This window comes from Arachis stenosperma, chromosome 1 (genome assembly GCF_014773155.1).
Source record: "Arachis stenosperma cultivar V10309 chromosome 1, arast.V10309.gnm1.PFL2, whole genome shotgun sequence".
Classification (NCBI taxonomy): domain Eukaryota; kingdom Viridiplantae; phylum Streptophyta; class Magnoliopsida; order Fabales; family Fabaceae; genus Arachis; species Arachis stenosperma.
Window position 1 is genome coordinate 19,108,187 of NC_080377.1, and position 16,563 is coordinate 19,124,749.

General features: G+C 35.2%; 1 protein-coding gene across 1 annotated transcript; it reads right to left on the reverse strand.

The window, feature by feature from the left end:
• Nucleotides 1-14,684: 14,684 nt before the first annotated feature.
• Nucleotides 14,685-15,758, reverse strand: LOC130976318 (uncharacterized). Its single transcript, XM_057901158.1, has 2 exons — nt 15,743-15,758; nt 14,685-15,028 (listed from the first exon to the last, which is right to left on the reverse strand). The coding sequence occupies exons 1-2, from the start codon at nt 15,756-15,758 to the stop codon at nt 14,685-14,687; spliced, it is 360 nt and encodes a 119-aa protein (XP_057757141.1).
• Nucleotides 15,759-16,563: the final 805 nt, after the last annotated feature.

Sequence of the window (16,563 nt, forward strand, 5' to 3'; positions counted from 1 at the left end):
TCTGAATGGAGCATCATAGGTATTTTCTATGATGGTCTCTCTGAACTATCCAAGATGTCCTTGGATAGCTCTGCTGGAGGATCTCTTCATCTGAAGAAGACGCCTACAGAAGCTCAAGAGCTCATTGAAATGGTTGCAAATAACCAATTCATGTACACTTCTGAGAGAAATCCTGTGAACAATGGGACAAGTCAGAAGAAAGGAGTTCTTGAGATTGATACTCTGAACGCCATTTTGGCTCAGAATAAAATATTGACTCAACAAGTCAATTTGATTTCCCAAAGTCTGTCTGGAATGCAAAATGCACCAAGTAGTACTAAGGATGCTTCATCTGAGGAAGAAGCTTATGATCCTGAGAACCCTTCAATGGAAGAGGTGAATTACCTAGGAGAACCCTATGGTAACACCTATAATTCTTCATGGAGAAATCACCCAAATCTCTCATGGAAGAATCAAGAGAGACCTCAACAAGGTTTCAATAATAATGGTGGAAGAAACAGGTTTAACAATGGCAAACCTTTTCCATCATCTTCTCAGCAACAGACAGAGAATCCTAAGCAGAACCCCTCTGACTTAGCAACCATGGTCTCTGATCTAATTAAAACCACTCAAAGTTTCATGAATGAAACAAGGTCCTCCATTAGAAATTTGGAGGCACAAGTGGGACGGCTGAGCAAGAAAGTTACTGAACTCCCTCCAAGTACTCTCCCAAGTAACACAGAAGAAAATCCAAAAGGAGAGTGCAAAGCCATAAACATGGCTGAATTTGGAGAGGATGGAGAGGAAGTGGACGCCACTGAGGAAGACTTCAATGGGCGTGCACTGACCTCCACTGAGTTCCCTAATGAGGAACCATGGAAATCTGAGACTCAAAATGAGACCATAGAGATTTCATTGGACTTACTTCTGCCTTTCATGAGCTCTGATGAGTATTCTTCCTCTGAAGAGGATGAGTATATCACTGAAGAGCAAGTTGCTAAATACCTTGGAGCAATCATGAAGCTAAATGACAAGTTATTTGGAAATGAGACTTGGGAGGATGAACCTCCTTTACTCACCAAAGAACTGGATGACTTGTCTAGGCAGAAATTACCTCAAAAGAGACAAGACCCTGGGAAGTTTTCCATACCTTGTACCATAGGCACCATGACCTTCAAGAAGGCTCTGTGTGACTTAGGGTCAAGTGTAAACCTCATGCCTCTCTCAGTAATGGAGAAGCTAAGGATCTTTGAGGTACAAGCTGCAAAAATCTCACTAGAGATGGCAGACAACTCAAGAAAACAAGCTTATGGACTTGTAGAGAATGTTTTGGTTAAGATTGAAGACCATTACATCCCTACTGATTTCATAGTCCTAGAGACTGGGAAATGCATGGATGAAACCATCATCCTTGGCAGACCTTTCCTAGCCACAGCAAAGGCTGTGATTGATGTTGATAGAGGTGAACTGATCATTCAAGTGAATGGAGAATCCTTTGTGTTTAAAGCTCAAGGATATCCCTCTGTCACCATAGAGATGAAGCATGAAGAGCTTCTCTCAAATCAGAGTCAAGAAGAGCCCCCACAGTCAAACTCTAAGTTTGGTGTTGGGAGGCCACAACCAAACTCTAAGTTTGGTGTTGAACCCCCACATTCAAACTCTAAGTTTGGTGTTGGGAGGTTCCAACATTGCTCTGAGTATCTGTGAGGCTCCATGAGAGCCCTCTGTCAAGCTACTGACATTAAAGAAGCGCTTGTTGGGAGGCAACCCAATATTATATTTTACATATTTTCTTTTGTTATTTTATTTTATTTTGTAGGTTGATGATCATAAGAAGTCACAAAATTAATTGAAAAAGCAAAAACAGAATGAAAAACAGGAAGAAAAACAGCACACCCTGGAGGAAGATGCTGCTGGCGTTCAAACGCCAGTAAGCCTAGCAGTTGGGCGTTTAACGCCCAGTCTGGCACCATTCTGGGCGTTTAACGCCAGAAAGGGGCACCAAACTGGCGTTAAATGCCAGAAAAGGGGCACCAGACTGGCGTTAAACGCCAGAAAAGGGCAAGAATCTGGCGTTAAAAGCCAGGAATGGGCACCAGCCCGGCGTTTAACGCCAGCATTGGCTCAAAACGTGAATTTTGATGCCATTTGGTGCAGGGATGACTTTTCCTTGACACCACAGGATCTGTGGACCCCACAGGACCCCACCACCACTCTCTCTCTTCTTCCCCCATTCACCAATCACCTCAACACCTCTTCCCCAAAAACCCTTCACCTATCAAATCCCATCTTTCTCTTCACCACTCACATCCATCCTTCATAAAACCCCACCAACCTCACCCTTCAAATTCAAACCACTTTCCCTCCCAAACCCACCCATAATGGCCGAACCTCATCTCCCCTCTCTCGTATATAAACCCTTCTTAACCCCTTCATTTTCACACAACCTAAACAACACTTCTCCCCCTCTTTGGCCGAATACACCACCATCTCCCTCTTCCTCATTTCTTCTTCTTCTACTCTCTTCTTTCTTCTTTTGCTCGAGGACGAGCAAACATTTTAAGTTTGGTGTGGTAAAAGCGTTGCTTTTTCGTTTTTCCATAACCATTATGGCATCCAAGGCCGGAGAAACCTCTAGAAAGAGGAAAGGGAAAGCAAAAGCTTCCACCTCCGAGTCATGGGAGATGGATAGATTCATCTCAAGGGTGCATCAAGACCACTTCTATGAAGTTGTGGCCTTGAAGAAGGTGATCCCTGAGGTCCCCTTTTCACTCAAAAAGGGTGAATATCCGGAGATCCGCCATGAGATTCGAAGAAGAGGTTGGGAAGTGCTTACCAACTCCATTCAACAAGTCGGAATCTTGATGGTTCAAGAGTTCTATGCCAATGCATGGATCACCAAGAACCATGATCAAAGTGTGAACCCGGATCCAAAGAATTATCTTACCATGGTTCGGGGGAAATACTTGGATTTTAGTCCGGAAAGTGTGAGGGTGGCGTTCAACTTGCCTATGATGCAAGGAGATGAACATCCTTACACAAGAAGGGTCAACTTTGATCAAAGGTTGGACCAAGTCCTCACAGTCATATGTGAAGAGGGCGCACAATGGAAGAGAGATTCAAGAGGCAAGCCGGTTCAATTGAGAAGGCATGACCTCAAACCCGTGGCTAGAGGATGGTTGGAGCTCATCCAACGCTCAATCATTCCCACTAGCAATCGGTCCGAAGTTACTTTAGACCGGGCCATCATGATCCATAGCATCATGATGGGAGAAGAAGTGGAAGTTCATGAGGTCATAGCCCAAGAACTCTACAAGGTGGCGGATAAGTCCTCTACCTTAGCAAGGTTAGCCTTTCCTCACCTCATTTGTCACCTCTGTTATTCAGTTGGAGTTGACATAGAGGGAGACATCACCATTGATGAGGATAAGCCCATTACCAAGAAAAGGATGGAGCACACAAGAGACCCCTCTCATCATGAGATCCCTGAGATGCCTCAAGGGATGCACTTTCCTCCACAAAACTATTGGGAGCAACTAAACACCTCCCTAGGAGAATTGAGTTCCAACATGGGACAACTAAGGGTGGAGCACCAAGAACACTCCATTCTCCTCCATGAAATAAGAGAAGATCAAAGAATCATGAGAGAGGAGCAACAAAGGCAAGGAAGAGACATTGAGGAGCTCAAGCACTCCATAGGACCTTCAAGAGGAAGGAAGAGCCGCCATCACTAAGGTGGACCCGTTCCTTGATTTCCTTGTTCTTTATTCTTCTGTTTTTCGAATTTTAGTACTTATGTTTATCCATGTTTGTGTCCTATGATCATTAGTGTCTTAGTGTTTATGCCTTAAAGTTATGAATGTCCTATGAATCCATCACCTTTCTTAAATAAAAACGTGCTTAATTGAAAAGGAAAAGAATTGCATGAATTTTGAATTTTATAACAGTTTAATTATTTTGATGTGGTGGCAACACTTTTGTTCTCTGAATGTATGCTTGAACAGTGCATATGTCTTTTGAATTTGTGGTTCATGAATGTTGGCTCTTGAAAGAATGATGAAAAAGGAGACATGTTACTGAGGATCTGAAAAATCATAAAAATGATTCTTGAAGCAAGAAAAAGCAGTGAATACAAAAAAAAAAGAGAAAAAGCAAACGAAAAAAAAAGGGGAGAAAACAAAAAAAAAAAAAAAGAAAAGAGAAAGAAAAAGAAAGAAATAAAGTTGTGATCCAAGGCAATAAGAGTGTGCTTAAGAACCCTGGACACCTCTAATTGGGGACTTTAGCAAAGCTGAGTCACAATCTGAAAAGGTTCACCCAATTATGTGTCTGTGGCATGTATGTATCCGGTGGTAATACTGGAAGACAGAGTGCTTTGGGCCACAGCCAAGACTCAATAAAGTAGCTGTGTTCAAGAATCATCATACTTAACTAGGAGAATCAATAACACTATCTGGATTCTGAGTTCCTAAAGAAGCCAATCATTCTGAGTTCCAAAGGATGAAGTGAGATGCCAAAACTATTCAGAGGCAAAAAGCTAAGAGCCCCGCTCATCTAATTAATACTGATCTTCACAGATGTTTTTGGAGTTCATTGCATCCTCTCTTCTTTTTATCTTATTTGATCTTCAGTTGCTTGGGGACAAGCAACAATTTAAGTTTGGTGTTGTGATGAGCGGATAATTTGTACGCTTTTTGGCATTGTTTTTAGTATGTTTTTAGTATGATCTAGTTAGTTTTTAGTATATTTTTATTAGTTTTTAATTAAAATTCACTTTTCTGGACTTTACTATGAGTTTGTGTGTTTTTCTGTGATTTCAGGTATTTTCTGGCTGAAATTGAGGGATCTGAGCAAAAATCTGATTCAGAGACTGAAAAGGACTGCAGATGCTGTTGGATTCTGACCTCCCTGCACTCGAAGTGGATTTTCTGGAGCTACAGAAGCCCAATTGGCGCGCTCTCAACGGCGTTGGAAAGTAGATATCCTGGGCTTTCCAGCAATATATGATAGTCCATACTTTGCCCAAGATTTGATGGCCCAAATCGGCGTTCAAAGTCACCTACAGAAATTCCAGCGTTAAACGCCGGAACTGGCACCTAAATGGGAGTTAAACGCCCAAACTGGCATAAAAGCTGGCGTTTAACTCCAAGAGAAGTCTCTACACGAAAATGCTTCATTGCTCAGCCCAAGCACACACCAAGTGGGCCCGGAAGTGGATTTTTATGTCATTTACTCATCTTTGTACACCTTAGGCTACTAGTTTTCTATAAGTAGGACCTTTTACTATTGTATTTGATCATCTTGGTAGCTATCTTCTAATTTTATGCTATCTTAGATCATTTGGGAGGCTGGCCATTCGGCCATGCCTAGTCCTTGTTCTTATGTATTTTCAACGGTGGAGTTTCTACACACCATAGATTAAGGTGTGGAGCTCTGCTGTACCTCGAGTATTAATGCAATTACTATTGTTCTTCTATTCAATTCCGCTTGTTCTTTGTCCAAGATATCACTTGTTCTTCAACTTGATGAATGTGATGATCCGTGACACTCATCATCATTCTCACCTATGAACAAGGTGACTGACAACCATTCTTGTTCTACAAGCATTCGAGGCCCTAGTGTTTATCTCTTGGATTTCTGATTGCATGATGCATGGTTGATCGCCTGACAACCGAGTGCTCGCCTGACAAACGAGCCAGCCATTCCGTGAGATCAGAGTCTTCGTGGTATAGGCAAGAACTGATGGCGGCATTCAAGAGAATCCGGAAGGTCTAACCTTGTCTGTGGTATTCTGAGTAGGATTCAATGATTGAATGACTGTGACGTGCTTCAAACTCCGAAAGGCGGGGCGTTAGTGATAGACGCAAAAGAATCACTGGATTCTATTCCGGCCGGACCGAGAACCGACAGATGATTAGCCTATGCTGTGACAGAGCATCAGGGACGTATTTTCACTGAGAGGATGGGAGGTAGCCACTGACAACGGTGAAACCCTACATGAGCTTGCCATGGAAAGGAGTAAGAAGGATTGGATGAAGACAGTAGGAAAGCAGAGAGACGGAAGGGAAGGCATCTTCATACGCTTATCTGAAGCTCTCACCAATGATATGCATAAGTATCTCTATCTTTATCTCATTGCTTTATTCGTTTACTACTATACCCATTTGAGTCTGCCTGACTGAGATTTACAAGGTGACCATAGCTTGCTTCATACCACCAATCTCCGTGGGATCGACCCTTACTCGCGTAAGGTTTATTACTTGGACGACCCAGTGCACTTGCTGGTTAGTTGTGCGAAGTTGTGTTTATGCCATGGTATTGAGCACCAAGTCTTTGGAGCCATTACTAGGGATTGTTTATGTTTTGAAAAGTATTGATCACAATTTCGTGCACCAGCAACCAAATTATTTATATTGGTTATAAATGAAATAGACTACTATTTCATCCCGTTAAATTACGTATTGTTTTAGAAGTTTTTGAGTTCTATAAAAATTTTACTTATTTTATGATTTTATTTCTTAATTGTTTATTTTATATATTAATCCATTTCAAATGCTATATGTAACACTCTAACTTTTAGCACTTTATGATCGCACTAAAAGTCCGAGCGCTACTTACCTCTATTCCTTTAATTATATACTATGTTTATTTAATATTGAGCTTTCGCGAATACGAACCGAAACTCTTATTAAGAAAACGAAAGGAGACTTTATTTTAAAGCAATTAATCGCAAAAGTATATATATATATATTCAAATAGCTTTATATACTTCGACTTATTTCAAAGAACCTCAATTACAAGTCCTATCCCTCTAAAAACCAAAAGAATAAACAGCAAGGGGAAAATAAATTCTAACAACTCAACTCGTAAACATAATCTTCTATGCTCATGTAGCTCCACACTAAACCTTTGCACCTGTAGTTGAAAGAGGTAAAAATAGGGGGTAAGAACTGGAGAGTTCTTAGTAGGGTCAGGGTGATTATTCAAATTTAAAACTCATATTTTTCTTATATAAAATTTTGCACAAAACAACGCTTCATATATTTCATTTACTTACTAAGAAACGATTTTAACCAAAGCTTATAGCTGATCCTACCAATCACGGCCTCCAACCTAACTCAAATTAACTCAGCCTCTAACCCAAATTAAATCAATATCAAAACTCAATCACAAAACAAAATCAATCACCAATACAAATAATGCAAGACAAACACAATCAGAGAGCAATTACAGCAAGCACAACAAATAACAATTAGACAAAAATCATTAGATAGGCAAACCAAAATACTTAAGTATACCCAGACAAAGCAAACAAATACAATATGATGCATGTCTGGTCTACTGGCCCTGAGCTCACGTGTCGATTATATCGCCAGAACTCGACACATTCGGCAGCTAACTTGGATATCGTTCTCTTGAAAACCGGTGAGCGGTACACCACCACGAACCCTACCTGGTAGATAATACACCACCATGAACTCCACTATTGTGAGCGGTACACCACCACAAACCTTGCAAGATCTTCAATTGAAAAAATAACACACACGTGGGTGATAAATAACCACGATCCCTACAAACACATTTACAACCTGTGGGCGGTAAACAACCACGATCTCCACGTCCATCGCGACACTGGACAAGCGGTACACCACCACGATCCTCGCCAGGTCATAGCTCAAATTCAAAACCACAATCTTTTAAAATCTTGACCTAGAGCAAGTGGGACTAAGCCACAACCCTTGCATACTACCCAGGTGTTTTCCAAATATCAAAATCTTTCTTTAAAAAACAATTCAAATCTATTTCTCTTTCATTAAACTCCTTTTCTTGATAAATCAAATTCAAACATAATACTTTTCTCGATAAAACTCAAAACATAATTATTTCTTTAATAATTCAAAATTAGCTAATATAATTTTTAAAGCTTTTGAAAATTCATTTTGGCTCCCAAAATAATCAGAACACCCTAGATGACTGTTCATACATCACTTAATCAAAATCTCAAGCAAACAATAATAATTCAACAATATTTTAGCATAAATTCATTTAAACTCAAACAATAATTAATCAAACCAATATTCATTTATTAAATTTACATTTAATTATTATAACATTATCAAAACTCTATTTCCGTACGAAATCAAAACAACAAAAATTTTAGAGAAATTTTTTGACCGAGCTACTGAAGAAGAAAACGCCAGAAGTCATCTGTGCCTCCTAAAATTTTAATTGGTTGAACTCAAAGAAAAGAAAAATTATGTCACTGACAATTTTTATCGGACAAAACTAACACGAACGTATAAAAAAGAAAAATACAAATACTTTTATTGGATTAGATTTTTTATTAGAGTTACAAAACTCAAGAAATTGAAATTTGAAGTCACGGTTCCATGGAGGTTTCTTGGTTGTCCTCAGTCACGGCCTCCTTCTCTTATCTTTCCAAGTTTCATTCGGTGATGAATGAAAGAAATAAAAATAATTAAGGCTATTGAAAATGAAAGGAAATTTGGGGTTATCAAGATTTCATTAGGTGTCATTAGTGATATATATATGCCACGTTTCAATTTCTCTTCCTTTGATTATATATATAAAAGCCACGTTCTTTCTTTTGTTTCCTTTGTTTACTTAATGAAAGCGCCAGATGAATGTAACCAAGGATAATAATAATAATAATAATAATAATAATAATAATAATAATAACAATAATAATAATAATAAAATTTAATTTAAATTTTGCCTATCAAATAGTTTTTAATAAATAATTTAAATTAATAGAATAAGTTATAATTAAATTAAATTTTAATAATTATAAAATTTTATTTAATTATTTTTGTTAAAAAAAATAATTTTTTAAAAATTAAATCTTAATATAATATAATAACTCATAAATAATTAATTATTTAATTTTTAAAAATTCGAAATCTTATACTAATTCATTAGCTTTATTGTACAGGAAAATGATGCATCTTTTTTGTGTATATTTTTATTATTTTGTTTTTTTTTTTACTGAAATAATTCTATAATTTATTGTTCAAATTTTTCTGTAATTTATCATTTCTCAAATCTTACATTGAATTTCATATTTAGGTTCTTTGGTTCGAATGTGGCTGGAGCTAGTGTCTATTACATATGTGATCTTTTCTACTTCGATAAAAAAGATTTACAGAAAAACAACTTTATGCATTCACTCAGATAAAGTTCAGCAGAAAAGTGCTATCCTTGAACAAAAATATATTGCAAAAAAAGTTTTTGACATTCTCAAGGTACAAGTTCATACCCTTTTAATCTTTCTCAAATAATCTTTTAAGAAAAAAAACACCAAAACTATGATATTTGGGTGTGGTTCTTCTCCAAACTTTGTGTTACGCAGGATGTTTGTGCAGCAGGCTACTCTTTATTGTAGTATGATAAATGTGTTATATTGTGATCCAAAACATAGGCAGCATGGACCAAATTTAAGGCGAAAGAGCTTTCTTAGACCCCCTCCTAAATTTTCTTTGCGAATCATAGTTGTATGTCTAGGACTTGTGCACGTCTTCAATTTGGGAATATTCACTTGAATTGTTAGTTTTGTGCTGTTGAGGATATAACTCGGCAAGAGTTTCTTTTTCCTAAAGTGTTTATGATTGGAATGTTCTTTGTAAGAAGTTGTATTGTACAATAATGTACTTAAATATTCATTCAGGTCAATGTACAAAATTTGTAGTACTGCTAAGCAATTTAGACATGTCTACATAAAATTCAGCCATCCCTCAAATTAGAGGTTATCTTATATTTAGATTATGCACGTCACGTGCATTTGATATGTTGTATGAATAATATATCATTGATTTTTTTATTTATTCAGCAATATTTTACACTAAAAATTACAATTTTAACAAAATAAATATCAAAAGATGCAAATGACAAAATGAATCAAATATATATAAGTAGATTGATTATACGTTTGATTTAGTTTGTTAAATGTAACATATATTTGGAGGTTATTTACTATATTCATAAAGTATTATTGTTGAACTAAATATATGGACAATTCACCTCATTAAACCAAATGCTTACCAATATTACTTGAATGTCCTAAACTAGAAGATGCAATGTCAAAATCCCAAAGCACATTTTTATATAAATCGAATTGATTAATGAAACACGAAGTAAATCAAATCCAATGAATTCGAATTAGGTGAAAAATGTTGCTGAACAAGAATCGAATCAAGTAGATTCGATTTAAGTGCATGGTTAAAATGGTAGCAAATCAAATGAATTTGTTTCGATTTATAAGTAAGAGTAAATCGAATTCAATAGATTCGATTTAGCCAGAGAAAAACGTGTAAACTTAATTTAGCGGAAACATTAATTAGGATCTTAAAAGTTGTAATTTTCATACCTGGATTGGTTGCCATAACAAGTCCTGATTACAGTAGAGTTGAACTTTAAGACTGATTTTGTAGAGTTTTGGCTATAGTAGAGTTGAACTTCAACACTGGTTTCTCTCTCTTTCCTTTCTTCCAGACGTTCATCAGGATGGTAGTTTTTCAATATTTTTCAGTGAGTGAAAACTCTAAAACGTCGTGTGTATAGAGGCAGAGAGAGGACCACCTTCTTAACGTGTTATTATCTTTAAATCTAATGCGTCCATCAAACATTAGAATTAACGGATGAGATTAAATCATTAATAGTTTATAGATAATTACAATTAGGCCACCACAGAAGTTTAAATTACAATAAACTTCCAACATTCTCCCACTTGGCCTAAGTGTAATCATATTTTCACACGTTACATAATTGCTTTAATATGGTAAAATACTTTATGTGAGTTATGGCGATCATGCATTTAATATAAAACACATTTCCTTCCATATACTACAACCACTAGCATCTTACTACACAAGCTACATAAATAACACAATTTATATCGGTCCCATAAAGTTTCTAGATCATTATGTTATAACTCATAAAATAATATTACTTTAACTAGAAACAACAAACTATCAATGTTCAGAAAACACATAAATAAACATAGTGAGCTCAGAGTGTTAGCATCATTCAGAAGAACCAAGACACATTCTATGTACATGTTCCTTAAATATCTTTGGTTGCAATCCTTTAGTCAATGGATCAGCAATCATAAGTTCTGTTCTAACATGTTCTATGGACACTCTTTGTTTTCGAACTTCCTCCTTAACGCCAAAATACTTTATTTCCATATGCTTGGCACCCTTAGAGTATCTATCATTCTTGGAGAAAAATACTGCTGCAGAATTATCACAATAAATTTTCAATGGCCTAGCAATTGAGTCAACAATGCCAAGTCTTGAAATAAAATTTCGCAGCCATAAAGCTTGATTTGTAGCTTCAAAACATGCTACAAATTCTGCCTCCATAGTAGATGTTGCCACAACACTTTGTTTGGAGCTTTTCCATGATATGGCAGCTTCTCCAAATAAAAATAAGTAGCCAAATGTAGACTTTCTTGTGTCAGCACATCCACCAAAATCTGAATCTGAATAACCAATTACTTCTAATTGGCTAGACCTTTTGTACATGAGCATATAATTCTTTGTACCTTGAAGATATCTTAAAACCTTCTTTGCAGCTTTCCAATGATCCATTCCAGGATTACTTTGATACCTTCCAAGCATTCCTACTGCAAAGCTAATGTCTGGTCTTGTGCAAGTTTGCACATACATAAGACTTTCCACTACAGAATTATATGGAATTCCTTCCATTCGCTTCCGTTCTACGTCATTTTTTGGACATTGCATAAGACTAAATTTGTCCCCTTTTTGAATTGGTGCAATTCCTGCGGAACACTTTTCCATGTTGAACCTCTCTAGAACTTTATTTATATAGGCCTTCTGAGACAATCCTAACAATCCTTGTGATTTATCACAAAAAATTTCAATTCCTATAACATAAGATGCCTCTCCCATATCTTTCATTTCAAAGTTTCTAGAAAGATATTCTTTAGTCTCACGCAACATTCCTAAATTATTTGTTGCAAGCAAAATATCATCAACATATAAGACTAGAAAGATAAACTTACTCCCACTGACCTTTCGGTATATGCATACATCAACAACATTTTCTTCAAAATCGAAAGAGAGAATGGTATTATTAAACTTAATATACCATTGTCGTGAGGCTTGTTTTAGTCCATATATTGATTTCTTAAGTTTACACACCATACAACCTTTTCCTTCAGTTGGAAAACCTTCAGGTTGATCCATATAAACTTCTTCATCAAGATTACCATTCAAAAAGGCTGTTTTTACATCCATTTGATGTAACTCTAAGTCATAATGAGCCAGAAGTGCCATAATGACACGCAATGAATCTTTCTTAGAAACAGGTGAAAATGTTTCTTTATAATCAACACCATTCTTTTGAGTAAATTCCTTAGCAACAAGTCTAGCTTTATATCGTTCAACATTGCCTTTTGAGTCTCGTTTAACTTTAAAGACCCATTTACAACCAATGCATTTAGCACCTTCTGGCAATGCAACAATATCCCAAACTTTGTTGTCTTCCATGGATTTCAACTCTTCTTTCATGGCATCAATCCATTTTCCTGAATCATCACTATTTATGGCTTGTGTAAATGAAACTGGATCTTTAGATATTCCAATATCTTCTTCTTGTAAATAAGTCTCATAATAGCTGACTTTCTTTCCTTTTGAGATCTCCTCAATGGTATTTCTTGAGACTCGTTTCTTTCTGATATTTGTGAGTTAGTTTCTTCATTAGGAGCATTATCATTCAAATCTTGTTCATCACTATTAATATGTTCAACAATAGTTGGAACAACTCTTTGAGTAGGTGTAGATAAAGGAACACTAACATGTATAGGAACATTAACTTTAATTTCCTTTATTTCTACATTTTGATGATTTTCACTCCCACTAACTTCACCATTTTCAAAGAATTTTGCATTACCAGTTTCTATAATTCTTGGACTATGGTTTGGACAATAAAAAATATACCCTTTAGACTTCTCTAGATAGCCAATAAAATAGCCACTCACTGTTCGAGAATCTAATTTCTTTTCTTGTGGATTAAATATTCTTGCTTCTGCTGGGCGACCCCAAACATGTAAATATCGTAAACTAGGTTTCCTATTAGTCCATAACTCAAAAAGGAGTCTTTGGAATAGCTTTACTAGGAATTCTATTTAGCAAATACATGGCAGTCTTTAATGCATACATCCACAAGAATTTGGGTAAAGAAGAATTGCTCATCATACTTCTAACCATATCCATTAACGTCCGATTACGCCTTTCTGCCACACCATTTTGTTGCAGTGTGCATGGCATTGTGTATTGTGCACATATGCCATGTCTTTCTAGAAGTTTTACAAATGGACCAGGACATTGTCCTGTTTCATTATGTTTTCCATAATATTCACCACGTCTATCTGACCTAACAACTTTTACCTTTTTGTCTAATTGCCTTTCAACTTCTTTAATATAAATCTCAATAGCATCAACTGCTAGAGACTTTTCTTTAAGCAAATAGACATATCCATAACGTGAAAAGTCATTAATAAAAGTGATAAAAAAATTTTCTCCACCAATAGATGAAGCATCAAAAGGTCCGCATACATCAGTGTGTATAATTTCAAGAAGCTGACTACTTCTTGTGGCACCTTTCTTGTTTTGTTTGGTTTGTTTTCCCTTAATACAATCCACACATAAACCAAGATCAGTAAAATTTAGATTTTGTAAAATCTCATTCTTTACTAATCTTTCTATTCTTTCCTTGGATATGTGACCCAAGCGTTTATGCCACAAAAATGCAGAACTTTCTTTAGGCGTATTTGGCCTAACTACATCATTCTGGTACTCAATAAGTAAGGATTCAGTAAATTGATCAAGAAGTTTTAATCTATACAAGCCATCAACTAAAACACCATAACCAACAATATTAGAATTTTTAAATAAATTAAAACAACCATGTCCACCATTAAAAGAAAAACCACAATTGTCCAACTTTGAAACAGAAATTAAATTCCTAGACATTGAAGGTACATAAAGAGTCTTAGGTAAATCTAAATGGAAGCTTGTATCCAACACCAAACAATAAGTTCCTATTCCTTCAATTGGCGCTTTCACACGGTTTCCCATGTAGAGGAACATCTTACTTTGGCTTGTGGTTTGGATCGTAAGGAATCCCTGCATTACATTAGATACATGAGTTGTAGCACCAGAATCAAGCCACCAAGAATTATGAGGAATATCAATTAAATTTGATTCATAAGTACATACATATGTTTCAAATATACCTTTCTTTTCGAACCATGCCTTACGTTTAGGACAATCCTTTTGGAAATATCCTTCCTTCTTATAGAAATGACATTGTTTTGTATTAGCACGTCCTTTCTTCTTAAAATTCTTGGGCTTTGTCTTTAATTTCTTTTCTGATTTGTCAGCTCCTTGAACCAAGTTGACAGAATGACCACCACCATTCTTAAGTTTATTTTCTTCCTGTATGAGCTTTCCAATCAATTCATTAACGTCCCATTTTTCCTTCATGACATTATAATTAATTTGAAAAGCTCCATACTCAGAAGGTAATGAGTTCAGAATGAATTGCATCATAAAGGAGTCATCAACTGTCATACCCAGTGACTTTAATTTTGCAGCAATATTAGTCATCTCAATAGTATGCTCTTGCATGCTCTTAGACCCATCAAACTTCATGGCCGTAAGCTATGACATTAATGTACTAACGAGTGACTTATCAGTAGAACAGAAGCGGTCTTCCACAAATGCAAGATATTCTTTAGCACTTTCTGTTTGTGGAAGGGTAGTCTTAATATTGCTTGCAGTAGTCATTCGCATAAACATAATGCTTAATATGTTAGAACGTTCCCATGTCTTAAGTGCATACTTTTTATCTTCATCATTGTCATCAGTGACAATGGGTTTCTCTTCTAAAAGTGACAAGTCAAGATCCAAAAGACCTAAATGGAACTTCATTTGTTCATTCCATTCAGAGAAGTTTAAACCATTAAACATGGTAATAGATGAAGCTTGCGAATGAATTGAAATACCTGTCATTTAATCATACAATGCTCATATTAAGTTTAATTTTATCATCTACTTAGATTACAGAACATAACAAGCATATTACAGTTCACCTTTGGGTAAAATTCTATAATATACTAACATTAACATACAAATGAATGCCATATTTATCATACTTGAAGATTAAAATTCTCTACCAAATACATATGCCATCTTTGGACAATACATATATCTGACCCAAGAATAATAATTTTTTCTCGTTCAAGTCTATTAATAATAGAAGAGATTTCCTTTGGGTAAATCTAATTCTAAAATTAATTAACACATTATTAAATATACTGACATTTTACGTTATAACTTGGTCACTTTGGTGTACACAAGCAGTAAATAATCTAAATAAATTTAATACTATAAATAAAATATTTATAGACTTTTCATAAAATTAGAGTACATTAGGTACTCAAAATAATTTCATAATTGTCATCAATACTAAACATAAACTCAAGATTAAATTCATACATGAGTATAATTTATGATCAAATTAAAATATTCAAAAGAAATTTGAAACCCACTTAATTAAAATTCAATTATGAATAATTAATAAGAAACATGAAACACCGTGGATATCATAATTAGATCAGAGAAAATCACATACTTTCAAAACACATGCTTTGATACCACATGTAAACTTAATTTAGCGGAAGCATTAATTAGGATCTTAAAAGTTGTAATTTTCATACCTGGATTGGTTGCCATAACAAGTCCTGATTACAGTAGAGTTGAACTTTAAGACTGATTTTGTAGAGTTTTAGCTATAGTAGAGTTGAACTTCAACACTGGTTTCTCTCTTTCCTTTCTTCCAGACGTTCATCAGGATGGCAGTTTTTCAATATTTTTCAGTGCGTAAAAACTGTAAAACCTCGTGTGTATAGAGGCAGAGAGAGGACCACCTTCTTAACGTGTTATTATCTTTAAATCTAATGCGTCCATCAAACATTAGAATTAACAGATGAGATTAAATCATTAATAGTTTATAGATAATTACAATTAGGCCACAACAGAAGTTTAAATTACAATAAACTTCCAACAAAATGCCCAAGGTAATTCAAAACCAATGGATTTGATTTGATGGTTTTGTAAATCGACACCCATTGTTTGGATTTACTAGTTGTTTTCGTGTCCCATCATTCAATTTATACATTACTGATGTTTTTTTTTTCTATTTTATCACTGTTTCCATACAATTTTCATAAGTACACTTTTTTTATCTATTATTTCATCAAATTGCATTGAGTATCCATCATGTACATCTTTGTATTTTACATATAATATTTTTACTTTATATCAATTTTAAATTTATAGATTTTTTACTTTATAAAAAATAGTGATAATGAGTAGAAATAGTATCCTTTATATAAGTATTTATAATAAAAAATTAAGTTAAATGTATAATTTAGATTTTAAGATAAGTTAAACAATATTTATACATGATTGCATAACGATTAATTTAGTATTTAATTTTTGATGTATATATAATATTTTACTAAAAATGTGAGTACTA